Source organism: Typopeltis vanoorti, chromosome 15, assembly GCF_054136105.1.
Source record: "Typopeltis vanoorti isolate ZY-2024b chromosome 15, IOZ_Tvanoo_1.0, whole genome shotgun sequence".
Taxonomy (NCBI): Eukaryota; Metazoa; Arthropoda; class Arachnida; order Uropygi; family Thelyphonidae; genus Typopeltis; species Typopeltis vanoorti.
The window spans coordinates 15,184,728-15,203,818 of NC_143563.1; the positions used below are offsets into that span (position 1 = coordinate 15,184,728).

The 19,091-nt window shown below is 36.6% G+C and overlaps 1 protein-coding gene across 4 annotated transcripts in view; it reads left to right on the top strand.

Moving 5' to 3' along the window:
* Positions 1-19,091, top strand: part of LOC150098408 (uncharacterized) — a 255,884-nt gene that overhangs the window by 142,104 nt on the left and 94,689 nt on the right. For all 4 annotated transcript variants that reach the window (XR_016549455.1, XR_016549454.1, XR_016549456.1 and 1 more), the window contains exons 15-16: positions 18,754-18,844; positions 18,955-19,052. Coding sequence is in view for 1 of the 4 variants with exons in the window: in XM_090404682.1 (XP_090260808.1) it covers positions 18,754-18,844; positions 18,955-19,052 (189 nt within the window). In the remaining 3 variants the exon portion in view is untranslated. The remainder of the gene's footprint in view (positions 1-18,753; positions 18,845-18,954; positions 19,053-19,091) is intronic.

Here is a 19,091-nt window from a genome sequence, read left to right on the forward strand (position 1 = left end):
ATTGTTGGCATACTCCTCCACCACTCTTGCTTTTGTCTGTGAAATGTAATAAGTACATTTCACAGACATTGCACCGATAAAAGTCGCTCTGGTCGAATTCCTTGAACAATGGTACTTGGGATGACATTGTTCTGCTTCATCGCTTCCATTTGCCACTCTATGCAACTTACTGTTGAATAAAAGTTGAGCAACTCTCAGATGTGAACTGTAGACTAAAATACAGAAAGATTATTGGAAAAAAAATGAAAGAGTTTGAGAACAGGAATCAAACCTTGGAGATTCAGTGGCAAACTCTGAAGAAAACATTGACTGATTCTGCCAGAGAGGCATGTGGTGAGGTTGTGTGCAAGGATAAAAAAATCAGAACTCTCTGGTGGACACAGGAAGTTAAAGAGGCAGTGAAGGAAAAGAAGAAAGCATATTAAAAAGTTCCTGTCAAATAAGTCAGCTTTTGCTCTTAGAGAATACAGAGACAAATGTAAGAAAGTGAAACACTGTGTAAAACTAGCTAAACAAAAGTCATGGGAGGACTTTGGCAAGAATATAGAAAATAAATATCAAGAAGGTGGCAAAATATTCTGGAGGTTGTTGAAGAAGCTTAGGAATGGAGGAAAGAGTGCTGTAAAAGGAGTTAGAGATGATAAAGGTGACATGAAAACAGGGGAAAAAGATATCCTTGAAGTATGGAGTAATTACTTTGAAAAATTGCTAAATGAAACAAGCAGTGATCACAGCACAGTGGTAAAAAAACACTGACCAGGCATGCAGTCAGGAATACATATCCATACTTGAGGTAGAAAAAGCCGTCAAAGGCTTGAAATGTGGAAAGGCAGCAAGAGTAGATGATATTCGACCAGAAATGCTGAAGTATGGTGGTATAAAAGTCTTACAGTGGCTGCACTGCATAGTTCAGAAAGCCTGGACAGAGGGACGAATTCCCGATGATTAGAGTAGAGCTCTCATAGTGCCCATATATAAAAAGGGAAATAAAGCTGAATGTGAGAATTAGAGGTATTTCCTTACTGAGTGTTCCTGGCAAGATCTATGCAAGTATACTTGAGAAACGGTTGAGAAGAATTGTGGAAGAAAAGCTTGGTGAAGAACAAGCTGGATTCAGGCCAAATAGAGGCTGTCAGGATCAGATCTTCACTTTACGACAAATAGTGGAGAAATCATAGGAATATAACAAAGATCTGTATTTGAGTTTTGTCGATTTGGAAAAGGCATATGACAAGGTGCCAAGAGAGAAGCTATTCAATACGGTGTCAATGGGGCATTATAACAAGCAATACTTATTCTTTATTTGAGTTGTAAGTCAGCAGTTAGAATTGAAGGAAGTACAGGAAGATGGTTTAATGTTAAATCTGGTGTGAGACAAGGATGTACATTATCCCCTCTGTTATTCATTATCTATATGGATCACATTATGAAGGAAAGTGGTATTAAACATGATATCAAAATTGGAGATGTTGATGTCAGCTCTTTGCTTTATGCGGATGATGTTATACTTCTAAATAAATCTGCTACAAGTCTGCAAGATTCTTTGACTAAATTGAATAGCTGTTGTAATAGATATGGTATGAAGGTCAGCAATAAAAAGACAAAGACAATGAAAATAGGCAGAATCATTGAAAATGTCAACTGTGTTGTGAATGGAGAACCTGTGGAACAAGTAAAACATTTCAGCTACTTAGGCATGATTTTTACTGAAGATGGTAAATTAAATATAGAAATAGACAACAGAATCAGCAAAGCTGGTATGGTGGGAAGTCAATTGAATAAATTCATATGGAATAAGAGAGAAATTAGTCGGAACACTAAATTAGCTGTATACAAGACGGTGTTCAAACCAGTTTTAACTTATGGATCTGAGAGCTGGGTCAGAAGTAAAACACTTGACCAAAGACTAGAGACTGCAGATATGAGAGTCCTGAGAAAGATTAGAGGCGTGAACAGATGGCATCAATGGCAATATCATATTATAAATGAGGATATTAGGAAAGAACTTGGCATTGTCAGCATCCAGGAATGTGTTAGCAGAGCTAATCTCAGGTGGTATGGGCACTTAAATAGAATGGGAGAGGAAAGATTAGCAAAACAAGTGTTCTCTGCCAGGTTGGCAGGAAAACTACCCAGAGGAAGATCAAGATATAGGTGGATTGATACGGTACAAAGTGCCTTAGACGATAGAAATATAAGAACTGATAATGTTGGAGTCTTGACAAGTAACAGACTGATTTGGAGGAAAATTATAGATAGGAAGTTAGTAATGATGTAATTTTTTCATGTAGTACTATCATATCCTGTACACCCCTTGAGGGTACATGGCAGGAATTTGATGATGATTATATAACTTACTGTACAAAATAGCTTATTAACTTATATTTAAATAAAAAAAGTTGCTCTGGTCGAATACAGTTAACTATAAATATAATTAACACCACAATATAATCTAATTTTAATACAGTTCCTAACTAATATAGCTAGTTTTTCTAAAATAAACAACTTAGATTTCAGAGTTCTCTAAACACTGAACTGCTATGAGATGCTACGTGTTGGATCATTGGTTGCTTTGAGATGGAACAAATTACATCATGCTATAATCTCTAGACATACATGTTGACAGTTATGATGGGAATCATTAAAAAAAAAAAAAAAAAAAACTTATGAGGAAAGAAACTTGTGAGGAGCATATTCATTGAACTAATAATATTGATCAGATGATTCATCTAAGAGTGGCATGAGTTACACGTATTGATGGAGCACTGAGCAGGCAAATTATTTTTTTACAATTTGTTGTGCTTGTAATATATTTATTTCTATTTTTTAAATTTATATTTTGCTTTTTTTTGTTTTCTAAAAAAGAATTTTCTTTTATTTAGTAATGATTTTTATGATCAGTGTACACTTTTTTTTTATAATAATGAATTCCAGATATGCTAATATTTTGTTGGGGATTATCAAATGCAGTCTGTTTTTTGTAAAACATAGAATTCATTTTTATTCACAGGAATAAACATTTTTACTAACTTGTATCCAAAGGCTAAAATGAAAGTGTCAATATATAGGGAAAAACATCCCTCTACCATAGACACAGTACTGCACAGATGTAAGCAAAACAGAGTATTATCATATCACTAAATATCATAGAGACAATTAGATGCTATGTACTACATTTAGTGACAATTAGTGTAATTAGAAACAAATAGAATGAAAATTACCCTGTATGAAAAACGTTCTTCCTTTCCACAGCCACTATGATGCATAGATACAAAGTTTTATTGTTACAATAAAACTTTGTTGTTGCCCTTCAAATATTCACTTGCAGAAAATATATGGTCACATTTGTTTATAATAGTAATTCAAGAAACACAGATATATGTAAAACAAATTTTCAAAAACAAATATACACATTTTACAATTTTTGGAAATGTCCTCCATCCCTTATTTTCCAGGTGAATTGAAAAGGATAACTGAGGTCTCTACAAATATAATCTCCATGCCATTTTCAAACCTCTCATTCAGCTGGTTACTTTCTTTTTTTCTCCTGAGGATCAACTTTATCCTCCGACACAATTTGGAGTGCATTTAGCCTCCTTTGGATAGACTAAAAAGTTTTTATTTGGTGATGACAAAGTGAATTACATTTGACAAGAAATTTTATTCTGTTTGATCTTTTACCCAAGTGTAAGTAAACTGTTTGGTATGAGGTATCTTCACAAATAGGCTATTTCTATATAGAAGCAGTTCACTTCACACATCAGTTGTCTAATGCAAAAACATTATGGGAAGGGCCAGAATCAAGAATGTAATTTCTTGTCAAATATAATTTACTCGTCTGTGCACTTCACAACCATATGCATGGGGAAGGAGTATCCAAGGTTCAATTCCTGTCGGAGACGTAAGGAGCTGAAGGATCTTCCTCAGCCATAGCCAAGTTAGTCAGTCTTGGGAATGAACAGTAGGGTTTTTTCCACAGTTTATCCTGGGGTTTTTCATCCTGCAAAGCAGACAAACTGGCCTTGAGAACTCAGCACTACTGACATGGGATACACCGGGGTGTAGGGCTTGACTACCTTATCCTGTGAACAGTTTGAGTTCCGATGATTAATAAACCCTTGGCACCGCAAAGTAAAAGAGGGTAAAAGGAAAATGAGATATAATTTACTTTTTACCCAGCAAAACAACTTTTGGCAACTATCTCTGATCTAGAGTATTCTAGTAAGCTTCATCAGTATTTTCTGTCCACTACCTTCCTCCAAAGGTCTCCATTCAGTCCTATCTTGAGCTTTAACATGTCACTGAATTCTAGCCATCTCTTTAATCTCATCCTTCCATCTCTTTGATCTTCCTGTAGCTCTTTCCGTCTCTGGGATACTATTCAGATATTAAATTTGTCCATTTTTGAGTGGTACCTTTTCAATATGACCTGCCCATTGCCATTTGGATCTTTTAATGGCTTTGTTATAATGTCCCTAATCCTAGTCTTAGCTCTGACCCAAGTATTCTGCTTTCTAACTAGAATGGTAATACTGAATAATGATGTTTCCATTTTCCTCTGAGTAATCTTCAAGTTGTTGGTCATATTTTGGGATGGACTAAGAATTAAGGATTTTTTTTTTTTTTTTAAATCTTGTCCAGAAACCCTGCTCTAGAGATGCCTACCAAAGATGGAACTTTTTTCAAGTCACTTCAGCACTCCGATAAGCAGGGAAGTGGTCTTACAATGAGTGATAAAATTCATCTTCCACCTAAAGACGATCACAAACATCCATGTTCACAGTGGGAGTCAAACCCACAGCCTGTTAGTTGTAGAGCAGATACGCTAACCACTTGGCCAACCAGGCCAGCAAAGTTCCAGAGAGCAAGTGCACTGTATAAAGAGGTAATAATTTATATAGGCCAGTTTGTGTGTGGGATAACTGTAATGTTGGAGAGCTAAGTTCACTATTATGTATAATAGTCAGCATGACTCTATTAAGAAGAGATCCTGTTTTAGCAACTGACTTACATATTGCAAAGTGCTTATTCTTGTGATATATTTAAATGTGGTATATCGATAAATAGATTAATGTCTTGGATAGGAAATTGACTGTCTAGATATCAGCAGGCTTATATAGCAGAGCAGTATCTGAAAAAGGATAGTTACTAGTGGTGTGCAGCAGAGAACTGTTTCAGGACCATTGTTGTTGTTTAATTTTTTGAATGGGTATATGCAGTTGTTTGTAGATTACTCAAAGTGGGGAAAACTATGAAGCATAAAACAAATGTAGCTTTATGGGAGGATTTAAAAAAAAAACAGCTTGAGTAGGCACATAAGTGGAGTTGTCAGTTAAAATTTAAAACAATGGCATGCAGAAAGTTCATTTGGTGTGGTCATTTTGCAGGAAATAAGGATCTGGAAGTGATAGTGGACAAAGACCTAAAATTTAGCTGGCATATCAACAACATTGTAAGATATCACAGTGAATTGTGCCAATGATGCAGAGGATATCGGCATGTAGAAGAAGTAAGAAGAGTATGGTTCTTTTGTTTATAGCCTTTACCAGCCACATACAGATTACTGTATGCAGATTTGGTCCACTAGTTTTCATGTGAATGAAATATATGAGAAAGATCCAGAGATGGTTTGACAAAGATAGTTTCTGAAATGTGGAGTAAGAAAGAAGAAATGCACTTTGTAATAATTTTGGAAAAGGAGTAGGATATGATTGAGATTTAAGTTGATAAAGAATTAGATTAATTATTATTATTATTATTATTATTACGGGCAACTCCAGGGAGTCATTAGACTCATCGAGGGAGGCCCCAAATCATTTTCATCACAACTATTTGACATTCATACAGTATCTATCATACCTCGCCTTAAACTCATTCACTGTCACAGCATCCACCACAGACTCAGGGAGCGCATTCCACTCATTCACTACTCTAAAAGTAAAGAACCCAGCTCTAACACCTTTACTAACCACACTTTTGCCCAGTTTCCATGGATGTCCCCTAGTCCTCCCACAACCAGCCCTGTTCTCAAAAATATCTTCTGAATTAATTTTATAGAAACCCTTCAGTAATTTGAATGTCTCAATCATATCTCCCCTCCTCCGCCTATCAACCAATTTTTGCAACCCACAAATCCTCAACCTGTTCTCATACGGTTCATTCTACAGACCTGCTATCATCTTGGTCACTCGCCTCTGGATCCTCTCCACCTCCTCCCCATCAAGAAGAAACCTAGGTGACCAAATCTGAGCACAGTAGTCGAGATGAGGTCTTATCAAGGCTCGATACAGAGGAACAATAACCTGCTTGTCTCTGCTTGTCAACGTATTCTTCAGCAACCAAGTGATTTGATGAGCTGATTTGGCCACGTTTGCAATGTGTCCCCTAAATTTCAATTCCTTATCCACCAACACTCCTAAATCTCGTGCCTCATCAATTTCCTGGAGCACGGTTCCACCAATGCAGTAAACTGCCTCCCATCTTTTCACCCCAAAATGCATAACCTTACATTTTGCCACATTAAATTGACATCCATTCTCCCTAGCCCAGACCTCCAATCTATCCAAATCATCCTGCAAAATTTTGACGTCATCTGCATTCACTATTGCCCTACCCAACTTCGCATCATCCGCAAACAAATGAACTGTTCCTCTCAGATCCTTTCCTATATCATTTATGAACAAATTAAACAGCAGTGGTCCAAGAACAGATCCTTGTGGTACACCACTAGTCACAGGCCGTCTTGTGGACTCTACTCCTGAGTAAACCACTCTCTGATATCTCTCCGTCAACCACCCTCCTATCCATCTCACCAACCCTATGTTCATTCCCATATGCTGCAATTTACTGATTAGAATTCCATGTGGTATCCTGTCAAAGGCCTTAGCAAGGTCCAGCAGAATCACTGTAAACCCATTACCCTTATCCAGTTCAGCCGTCACTGTGTTATAATACGTGAGCAAGTTACTGAGGCATGACCTACCCTTCACAAAACCATGCTGTCCCCGATACAGTATCCCATTTTCTTCTATCCAATCTTGTATTTTCCTCTTGACTATTTTCTCTAAGACCTTGATAATGATTCCTGTTATGCTGATTGGCCGGTAATTTTCAACAGCAGCCTTGGAACCACCTTTGTGCAGTGGAACTATTTTCCCCTCTTTCCACCCCCTTGGGACTGACCCAGTCCTGAGGCTCAAATTAAACATAATGGTCAAGGGCACTGATAATTCTTTGGCCGCTTCACGTACGACACGAGCTGGTATACCATCCAATCCCATAGATGTATTGACATTGAGGTTCTGTAATAGACTAGTTACCTCTACCTCATCCATCACAATTCCAGTATAAGCTGTTGGTTCCTCCATTTTCGCAAAGCCACCACCTGGATGATATACTCTTGCAAAGTGCTCGCTCAGTAATTCCACAACATCGACTGATTCAGTTACCTCCCTACCCTCAGCATTTTTTAAGATCATTCTACCATGAGCATTTTTCCTTTTACTTGCAACATATTGAAAAAACTGTTTGGGATTCTCTTTAGCCTGCATGGCCAATTTCCTTTCGTAATCTGCTTTTGCTTTTCTTACCACCCTTGTTACCATCCTGGCCTGAGCTTTATACTGTTCATGCACCTGATGGTCACCCTTCTCCTTAAATTCCCTCCACAATTGTTTCTTTTTTTGCAGCTCAAGCTTAATAGTGTTATTCATCCATTTAACCCCTACCTGATTTATTATTCGGACTCTTGGTATACAGTCAACCATTGCCTCCTGCAAACAGTTCTTAACCACCTCCCATGCACCATCAACATCCAGCCCTTGCAGTTTTACATGCCATGGCATTGAGCCAAGCACACACCTAAGCTTGTCATACTTACCAGCCCGGTAATTCCACATATACCCTGTCTTAATTGTAAATTCGACTCCTTTAGCCACCTCCCAAGTCATGACCTTATGGTCACTCTCACCAATTGGTGGCAACATGGTCATGTTCATTACAGCTACATTCTCAGTTGCAATTACTAGGTCCAGCACTCTCTGCCCCCTGGTATTTTCCAATACATGTTGCCGTAGATAGTTGTCTCTTAATAACTGCATAAAATCCAATTCCTTCCTCCCATGTGCCCTCTCCTCTTTCCAGTCAATGTTACCATAATTGAAATCACCCATAATAATTACCCTCCTTCCATTCATTTCTTCTATTTGCTTATGCATACTATTCCCACCATCCACTCCATCACCCGGTCTATAGCAGCACCCAATTGTATATTTTGTTCTGCTAGATTGTATCTCACACCAAACAGCCTCAAATGTGCTTTTTTCCCCATCCTGCAGTTCAACTTCTATACTCCTTGGCTGAAGCTCATCAGCTATCATCAATAACACTCCTCCCCCCTTTTTATTCACCCTGTCACTCCTGAACACGCTATACCCATCGCATTCAATCCCACTAGCTTTATCATCTTCTGTCAACCATGTTTCACTAATACCGACAACCTGTGGCCTGGAAGTGCCAACCATGGCCAAAAACTCTTCCTTCTTGTTCCTAATACTCCTGGCATTAGTGTACATGAATCGCAGAAGCCCATTTGTCCCATCCCTACTTTGATTCCTTATACTAATTATCCCATTCTGATTTGTTGTCCGTCGTACTCGCCCGGGCATAATATACTCATTCATACACTTAACTGCCCCCCCTAAAGTCTGCATATCTACCCCCCCTCTTAATAAATCTAGTTTCCCTGAGTCTGTACATCAACTTCCACATCATTCATCAACACTCTTTCAAGTCTCCGTACACCAAGGAATATGAGTAGCTATAGTATTCAACACTAAATACAAGGCTAATCTTCTCGAATGGCAGGCAGTATCAAGTAGAGTGATGTGGGGAAATATCAGAATGGGGAACTGGATAATGAGACTTATTTGTGCCTATGGTCCCACAAAAGGTTCTACTATGGTAGAAGTGGAGGAATTTTTTGAGGGTTTGGAGAAAGCAACTGACAAAATGAAAAAAGAAAAGTTGGTCCTGTGTGGGATCTAAATAGCAGAGTAGTAGACATACAGAAATATTTTGGGAAAACTTGGAGAAAAGAGCAAAGCTATTGATAATAGCAAATAACTGTTGGATTTCTGATCAGGACATGGACTGGTTATTACTAACACAATGTTTCAACATAAAAATGTGCACAAATTCACATTGAGAGAAGAGGTAAGGAATAAGAAAAGTCTCATTGACTATGTTATTGTTGATAGTGATATCTTCTCACTTGAAATTGGAAGAGATCACCATTTAGTCTTGAGCAGGATAAAATTGAATTGAAAAATTGAATAATATTGAAAACAAGAACAGGAAGAGATTTTGAGATTTTCATAGAATGGGGAGAGGTGTAAAATTTGATGCAGTAGGACTTTTCCTTTTTTTTTGCATCGACTTTTACAGAGGTCACAACTTGTGAACAAGGTAAATATTTCTGTATTAACATTGTAAATTTTGTGAAAATCCATGCAGCTAACTCTAAAGAAAGTAACATGTAAGTTTGTGCAGAAACTGTAAATATCAAACAAATGTTTAAGTTGTATGATTCAAGGACAAAAGTAGAAATCAGCACAGTATTGATGTAGTTCAGTTTCAAAAGAAAAATCTAGGAATTGTATATACAAAGTAAGTGCTTTAATTGTGCTCGGAGGCAGCTAGATGCAAGCTTCAAAGACAGTATCATAAAAGACGGTTTAGATCTTAATTAGTTCTGCTTTTTGTAAACAAGATTATGTGTGTGTTCCGTGAGAATTAGAAGTGAACATTAACGTTAAAGATCAAGACCGTTTTGCGTGGCCATATTCGGGGGCCTCAACCCTTAGTCCAGAGACCTGAGGAGTCGTATATAGGAAGTCCTCTAAGTAACAAAAAGGGTGGAATGTAGAGAACTCCAGACCATCTCCTCTTGCCGTGTGTCGTGATAGTCGGCCCATTTGAAGCCGGGAGAGTGTAGCCTTGAAGCCATCGAAGGAGCAAGAAAGACGAACCAGCATGCCTTGCCAGTGAGAGAACCTGCAACGTGCATTGGATGGCGGATGCCTTTGGCCAACTCAGAAACATCGGTAAAATGTGCTTCATGGGAACTGGTATAGTGTTGTGTGTTAATGAAGATTCATGAGTACAATTTTTTGTGTTTATCTAAGATATGGAAAATTGACTGAAAGTCCACAAGACATTTTTTTGTTTAAATATAGTTTATTGTTCCAGACTGAAAAGTAAAACTAAAGACCAATTGTACAAAAGTTAGAATAGGAGATATTTTGCCTTAGAATTTATAAAGCATGATAATCTTAGTTTGAGAAGGGTTGACAGTTTTCTTTATGTATCATAATATTTATTGCACGTGTGTATTCAAATATTGAAATGTTACAATTACAGTTTTAGAATAGAGCTAAGGTGGAACCCTTTTAAAAGTATATGATCTTGTGTTTTTGTATTTGCCTTTTTATTTTGAAATAAACATGCTTGTTTTGTTAAAGAATCGTACTGCCTAATCTTTATCCAAAAAAATTACGGACCTGTGAATGAAAATATTAAAGATTAGCCACAACTGATAAATAAGTTTTTTGGATAATCTCAGCATAAACGCTATAGAAAGTTTTAAATATATGTAATACCACAAAGAGAATCCTGGTGGTGCAGTCGTTAACTCTAAATAAATTTTCCAAAGTTTTCCCGTTAATAGAAATAGCTAACCTGTAGAAATGAGTAAGAAAAAAATAAACCCATATAAGGAGGAATATTACAGAGGCAAGACAGGTAGAACAAGAGAACATTTCTGAAAGGTAATAGTAGAGAGGTGAGGAGCAGGTTTATTTGCATGGAGAATAGTTGGTGAACAGAACAGAATGCATTGCTGGAAAATGTGGTGAGTGCTGAAATAGCAAATGAGTTTAAGACATGGTTTAATAAATTATGTGAAAATAGGACCCCTGAGTCTTTTGCCTCTATGGAGGTCTGATGATGATAATAACAGGTTTGCATATTCCGAAAGATCAGCTCCCTCCTCTCTCTCTGCCTGGAGTTTACAAAGTACCCTGTTCCTGTAAGCTTGCGTACTTTGGACAGACAGGCAGATCAGCATCCATCCTCCTGGAGGAACACAAGTCGTACATCGTTAAACACAACTATGGCCATTCAGGCTTGGCTGACCATGTTTTGGACACCACCCACAGAGTATCATGGAAGAAAACCACCATGCTCCACCATAGCAAATTCAAGAAAGAGAGACTTTTCTTAGAAGCAGCGGCAGCAGCTCTCAAAAACCAACCAAATCTTAATAAATACGGTTGCATTAAGCTTCCGAAGATTTGGGAAACACTCATCACCAGAGGTCCCACCTTACATTCCAGGCCACCTACTACCGCCCTTAGAGGGCGCTCCACCTAGATAGGACTTTAGTGTCACCCACGTGGTTGGGCTTAGTATTGTAAGTTTTTGTGTGCATGTTACATTAATTGTTTCTGTAATCCCCGTAGATGTCTTAGTGACTAGGACGAAATATAGGAAGTATTAAATTCTTTTTAATTCTTTTTGAGTGTTGTAAAAAATCCATTAAACCTCCAACATAATGTCCTCACAGCACTTAAGCCTCTACACAAGAATACTTCTGACCCAGCTCTCAGATCCATAAGTTAAAACTGGTTTGAACACAGTCTTGTATACAGCTAATTTAGTGTTCCAACTAATTTCTCTCTTATTCCATATGAATTTATTCAATTGACTTCCTACCATACCAGCTTTGCTGATTCTGTTGTCTATTTTTATATTTAATTTACCATCTTCAGTAAAAATCATGCCTAAGTAGCTGAAATGTTTCACTTCTTCCACAGGTTCTCCATTCACAACACAGTTAACATTTTCAATGATTCTGCCTATTTTCATTGTCTTTGTCTTTTTATTGCTGACCTTCATACCATATCTATTACAACAGCTATTCAATTTAGTCAGAGAATCTTGCAGACTTGTAGGGGATTTATTTAGAAGTATAACATCATCCGCATAAAGCTGACATTAACATCTCCAATTTTGATATCATGTTTAATACCACTTTCCTTCATAATGTGATCCATATAGATAATGAATAATGGGGAGGATAATGTTACATCCTTGTCTCGCACCAGATTTAACATTAAACCATCTTCCTGTACTTCCTTGAATTCTAACTGCTGACTTACAACTCAAATAAAGACTAAGTATTGCTTGATATAATGCCCCATTGATACCATATAACTGTAGCGTATTGAATAGCTTCTCTCTCTTGGCACCTTGTCATATGCCTTTTCCAAATCGACAAAACTTAAATACAGAACTTTGTTATATTCCCATGCTTTCTCGACTATTTGTCGTAAAGTGAAGATCTGATCCTGACAGCCTCTATTTGGCCTGAATCCAGCTTGTTCTTCACCAAGCTTTTCTTCCACAATTCTTCTCGACCGTTTCTCAAGTATACTTGCATAGATCTTCCCAGGAACACTCACTAGGGAAATCCCTCTGTAATTCTCACATTCAGTTTTATTTCCCTTTTTATATATGGGTACTATGAGAGCTCTACTCCAATCATCGGAAATTCATCCCTCTGTCCAGGCTTTCTGAACTATGCGGTACAGCCACTGTAAGACTCTTATACTACCATACTTCAGCATTTCTGGTCGAATATCATCTACCCCTGTTGCCTTTCCACATTTCAAGCCTTTGATGGCTTTTTCTACTTCAAGTATGGATATGTATTCCTGACTGCATTCCTGGTCAGTGTTTTTTACCACTGTGCTGTCATCACTGCTTGTTTCATTTAGCAGTTTTTCAAAGTAATTACTCCATACTTCAAGGATATCTTTTTCTCCCGTTTTCATGTCACCTATATCATCTCTAACTTCTTTTACAGCACTCTTTCCTCCATTCCTAAGCTTCTTCAACAACCTCCAGAATATTTTGCTACCTTCTTGATATTTGTTTTCTATATTCTTGCCAAAGTCCTCCCATGACTTTTGTTTAGCTAGTTTTACACAGTGTTTAGCATTCTTGCCTTTGTCTCTGTATTCTTTAAGAGCACAAGCTGACTTATTTGACAGGAACTTTTTAATATGCTTTCTTCTTTTCCTTCACTGCCTCTTTAACTTCCTGTGTCCACCAGGGAGTTCTGATTTTTTTATCCTTGCAGATAACCTCACCACATGCCTCTCTGGCAGAATCAATCAATGTTTTCTTCAGAGTTTGCCACTGAATCTTCAAGGTTTGATTCCTGTTCTCAAACTCTTTCATTTTCTTTTCAATAATCTTTATGTATTTTAGTCTACAGTTCACATCTGAGAGCTGCTCAACTTTTATTCGCTTTAAAACTTTCTTACATGTTATTCTTTTCAATATGAAATTCAATTTTATTCTGCTCAAGACTAAATAGTGATCACTTCCAATTTCAAATCCTCTGTACACTCTGGTGTCCTTTACCAGGGAGAAAACATCACTATCAACAATAACATAGCCAATGAGACTTTTCTTATTCCTTGCCTCTTCTCTCCATGTGAATTTGTGCACATTTTTATGTTGGAACATGGTGTTAGTAATAACCAGTCCATATCCTGAGCAGAAATCCAACAGATATTTGCCATTATTATTAGCTTTGCTCTTTTCTCCAAATTTTCCCAAAATATTTTTGTATGTCTCAATCATTTCCTACTCTGCTATTTAGATCCCCAACAAGGACCAACTTTTCCTTTTTCATTGTGTCAGTTGCTCTTTCTAAAGCCTCAAAAAATTCCTCCACTTCTACCTTAGTAGAACCTTCTGTGGGACCATAGGCACAAATAACTCTCATTGTTCAGTTCCCCATTCTCATGTTTGCCCACATTACTCTACTTGAGACTGGCTGCCATTCAAGAAGATTAGCCTCATATTTTGTGTTGAATACTATGGCTACTCCTTCTTTTCCTTGATTGTCATTGCCTGAATATAACATTTTGTATTTATTGCTCAGAAAGATCTGACCAGTTTTGGTCTTTTTTGTTTCAGTCACCCCTATTATGTCGATCTGGTACTTATCTAATTCCTCAGCTAGCTCCATTTCTTTGCCATTCAGGCTTCTTATGTTGATAGTACCGACTTTAACTCTGGTGACGTTGAGTTGGGGTGTGCTTTCAGATTTGTTCCAGTAGCTGACTTTTCACTGTTCGCCCTGGTTCCCTGGCGAAAACAACGGGGTTCTTGTTTAACTGGGCGACGCCCCAGCCGGCATGAAATTTTGTCATGTTGTACTCATTTTTTATTTTGGTTTAACCAATAAGAATACAATTTGGTCGGCTAAATCCCAAATTGCCAGCCCATCCTCGTTCGTTCAGTATCCAAATAGATACCCAACAGGGTGCACCACGAGAAGTGAGGATTGGACATTAGGTCAGAAGCCCTGGTCAGTTGTCCGCATTCCTTTAAGGTTATGTGGAGGTCTCCTCTTAGTTATACAGCTTTGACCCTTAAGCACCCCACAATGTTTTATTTACTTCCTATATTTTGCCTTCGTGGGATCATAACAAAGCCCTTCATAGCAAAGATTACACTAAATCCATCACCATTCCCTATATCCAGGGCACCTCTGAAAAGTTAACCAAAATTTTATAAAAATATGACCTGACTTCTTGTTACAAACCATATAAGAAATTGGCATCCCTTATCTGCTCCACCAAAGACCTACCTGTGGTATACCAGGTCCCTTGCAGCTGTAAACTGTCCTACTTTGGCCAAACAGGCAGGACAGCAAATGTCAGGATTTTGGAACACAAAGACTACATCCTGTTTCACCAATACAGCCATGCTCTGGGCTTGCAGACCATGCTCTGGAAGAAAGCCACGTTAATACACCGCAGCAAATTTAAATATGAAAGATTGTTCATGGAATCAGCCTCAGCTCTAAAAAAACTTTCCAAACCTCAACAAATTTGGGTGCATGAGACTGCCCCAAATTTGGGAAGCTTGCATCTTGAGAACTTCAGCCCAACAGTCAAGACAACCCAATATAGCCCACTAGGGTCACCTTTAGGACTCTAGGAACAACAGTAGTTTTTTCTCTTCGCATCATTTGCTTTTTGTAGTGCCTGCGTGCACGTGTCATAGTTGTATGTTCCCATGAAGATGGCAATGTGACATTGCCGAAATATAGTTGGTATTTATTAAAGTTTCTTTTAATTAATATTCCAGTATATGTTGTAAATTCCTTAAATAATTTAATAGTAATGTACATTACTTTTTTCTTTCTATATTAAGAATGTGTTCAGTTTTCCATGTTACTATTTTTTCATTGCTTTGTATTTCTGTTGCTGATTTTCATACTAGCTTTCTGACAACAGTTATGCAGTTGAGTTAGTCCTAAAAACTTGTAATGGAATTACAAGGATAGCATGTACCCTTGTCTTACATCTTTTACATCAAACTTTTTTCCTGAATACACCCAGTTTGACCTGTTGATTAACAAGTATATTCTATATATGTTGCTTTATATATTATCCTGTCTACACCATATAATTGACATTTTGAATGTATGGTACTTATCATATGTATTTTGCAACTGGTTATATTCTCATGATTTTTTCAACTGTTTGTTTTAAAGTAAAATCTGTCTTGACCTTATTCTGATTTCTCAACAGTTTTTTGACCATTTATCTCAAATTTCTCAAAGCTTTTATAATCTTTTCTGGAACACCCAATAGGGAAACCCCTTTGAATTTTGAATGGGTACTATGAGCACTCTTTTCTAATAATCTGGAATTCACCCTTAAATTTTTATACCGTCATGTATATGGTACAGTGATTTGATTATTAAATTTGCTCTTGATGATTCACTACTTCAAGCTTTCAAGGAGTGAAAATTAAGTATATAATGAATACAGTCACTCTTAAGATCAAATGATTTAAGTGATAGTAAATACAGTATGAGAAATGTGAAGGAATTGCTGAGTGGAGAGAGAGAGAGAGAGAGAGTGAGTGAAAATTGTTAAGTTTATTACTGAGATATGATAGTACTGAGTTAAGGAGGGCTGTAAATGATTTGATTCCCAGACTGTGTAGAAGTAGGTGTGAGTTTTGAATGTGTGAAAGAATTTAGAAAGCAGGCCAAGTAAGAGAGAGAAAGTTGTTTACCACCAAGTTATTGATAGTACTGTGGATGAGAGACTTAATGTAGAAAGTCAGGGAAAGTAGTCTGTAGAAGGAATGTTGAGAATGTGTTATTGCAGCTAAGGTAAACATTAGTGATGATATATGTTGATAAACTTGGCTATGAATCTGAAGTGGTGGACCTGTGTGTTTTGGGCTTTTTTGAGTGTGTAGAGATGAGAAGGTTTTTCATCTCTACACACTGTAGAGATGAGAAACCTGCCCAACAGGGTCAAGTAGACTGCAGATGAAAAAAAAAAAAAAAAGCTGGTAACTGAGTTTGTTGCTTTGGTTAATGCACTGTGTCCTAAGTTCGTTAGCAATGGTGAAATGTGGCTCTCAGTCTGATGTAACTGGAATTGAGTGTAAAGGATATAAAGAAAAGTTAAGTAAAGGACAGAAGAGACAGGGGTGGGGAGTGCTGGATAGTTTGAATCCAGTCAGAGAAGAAACTGAAAAGCAAAAATAGTAATCATGTTCCATTTGGCACTGAGTTTGAATGAAGCCAAGCATAGCGAATAAAAGTGGAGGCTAACAAAATGAAATATGCGGTGGTGTGGGTGGGGGGGGGGGGATTTTGTTACAGACGTAGTTCATCTGCTGGGGATGAGGATACGCATCACCAAAGTAGCTGTCACAAAATGTTGATGAAGCTTAGCAATAATTGATAACAAGCTTAAGTAACACCACAACAACAACATAATAATCCAATAAACTTTCGCTGTAGAAAACTTGTAGGGACCACAGGAATAGTTTTATATATGCTGCATTTATCATGCATTGTACATGCAGGGCTTTGGTCAGGACTTCTCAGTAGTATATTAAATAGTGAGTCAACTATATCTCCTGTTCTTTTATGGTGACAAAGACAAGTAAATTTCTTTATTCATTATAGGAAGTTAAAATTTTTAAGGGACTATTTACATAAAATAGCATTAAAAGCTGCATTAATGTAAGTTGAAAAAAACTGATATATTTAATTGCCTCTTAATATCTTTCCAACTTATCTAATTTAAAAGTTTAATTTTGAAAGTATCTAAACACGTGGCATATCTGAATGATAATCACATACTCCACCTATTAGTCGAAGACTGTCATTCTCATTAGACCAGTATCTGCATGTTTTAGTTTTTAATATGTCATTTTTTAATTCGCATTGTCATTTGTAATTTGTTGCTGTTATAAAGTCAGGGAGAGTAGTCTGTTGAGAATGTGTTATTGCAGCTAAGGTCCAAGATCCTGAAGGTAAGCTGATTATAGAATCCAGCAAAACTGATAATTTATTAAAGTAATTTTTATCCATTTATATGGAGAAATACTATATAGTTATTCTTTCACTATGTCCAGTCTCAAATTTTACATAGAATAGGATTTGGGAATGTTTAGATTGTCATTGCAATTCAGGTGAACATAATGTCAGAGTCATGTAAAGAAAATGCTTCAGAATTTTCTTTACATGACCTTTCATGTGTGTAATTGCTTCTGTAATTTTTTTATAATTTATTAAAAGGATTCCATGATTAGTGTATGTAATAGTCTGATTTATGTTCTTTTATAAATCCTGATATTTCATGAAAGCTCCTCAGTCTTCTCCACTGACTGTAATGGTTAGTTTAACCAAAATGTGATATATTTAGTGAGTGTTGCACTATATTCTGGGTAGAGATAATAGCATGTTTATTTTTTACTAAGGAGAAGCTGCTAGTTTATGAATAAGCTTAAAGGGTTGTGAACTAATTTCCTTATGTCTATACAACTCATTCAAATGTGCTAATGATGTACAGGATTGAACCCCTTTTCAATATGCAAGTATTATATATCGGTATTAGTAAAACTTATCATTCTGATTTTTGGAGGGCATTAAGACTATAACCATTTAAATATATTTTTTAATGGAGGAAAACAACTTTAAAGCACCAAATAATTTCTGTGCTGTGAAGGATGACAAATTGAATTTTTATTGGCATATTAGCCTGTAAAGTGGTTCTTTGATAAATGAAAATTGAAATAAAAAGAAAAATAATATCCATTATGGTATTATGATGTAACAAAATGCAGACGTGGTATTATCTTTCCAATGAAAGACCAGAAAAAACAGTGAAGTCAGCTGCCAGAACATTCAGTAGAACTGAAGGCTGCCATCATCAATGCTTATGACACATAAAGAATGAAAAGGAGCTAACAGAGCTATTTTTCAAAAAAAAAGTTTAATTTTGAAAGTATCTAAACACGTGACATATCCGAATGATAATCACATCCTCCACCTATTAGTCAAGGACTGTCATTCTCATTAGACTAGTTTAAAAAAAAAAAAAAAAAAAAAACTGACGAGCGGGTTCATTTTAAATAACATAACAACAAAATGATTTCTTTAGATCTTAAGCTTTGTATAGGAGATTGATCTCAATAAGTGATATGAACAAATTCAAAGTTAAAACTTGGATAATGACTTCTTTATTTGCAATGAATGTACCAAGAAAAAGCAAGTCTTTATCATTTAAATTGGCAACTGTATCATTTGGTTTGTGAATTAACTTACTAACTTAAATGCTATCTTTATTATATTTTTAGAATAATATTCAGCATATTGGTGAGGCTTTAGAACTCCAGAATAATCAAGCTCTAGAAACATTCTTTTCTGGTGCAGTGAATTCTTCTCTAGGTGAGAAAACAAAATTTTGTCATTTATGTATGCTATAATTACTTTTCATGTAGATTATTTGTTATTTATAAAATTATTTCAACATTATCTGATACCATCTTTATTTATAGAAAAATTTCTTCGTTTTACAAAGAACTTTGATGTCATCCCAAGGAACCCAACTTATATAGTCCATTTGATAGATGAAGGAAGTCAAAATGCAATAAAGGTAGCATCATTAGATGTGTACTGATTTAATGTTAATTAG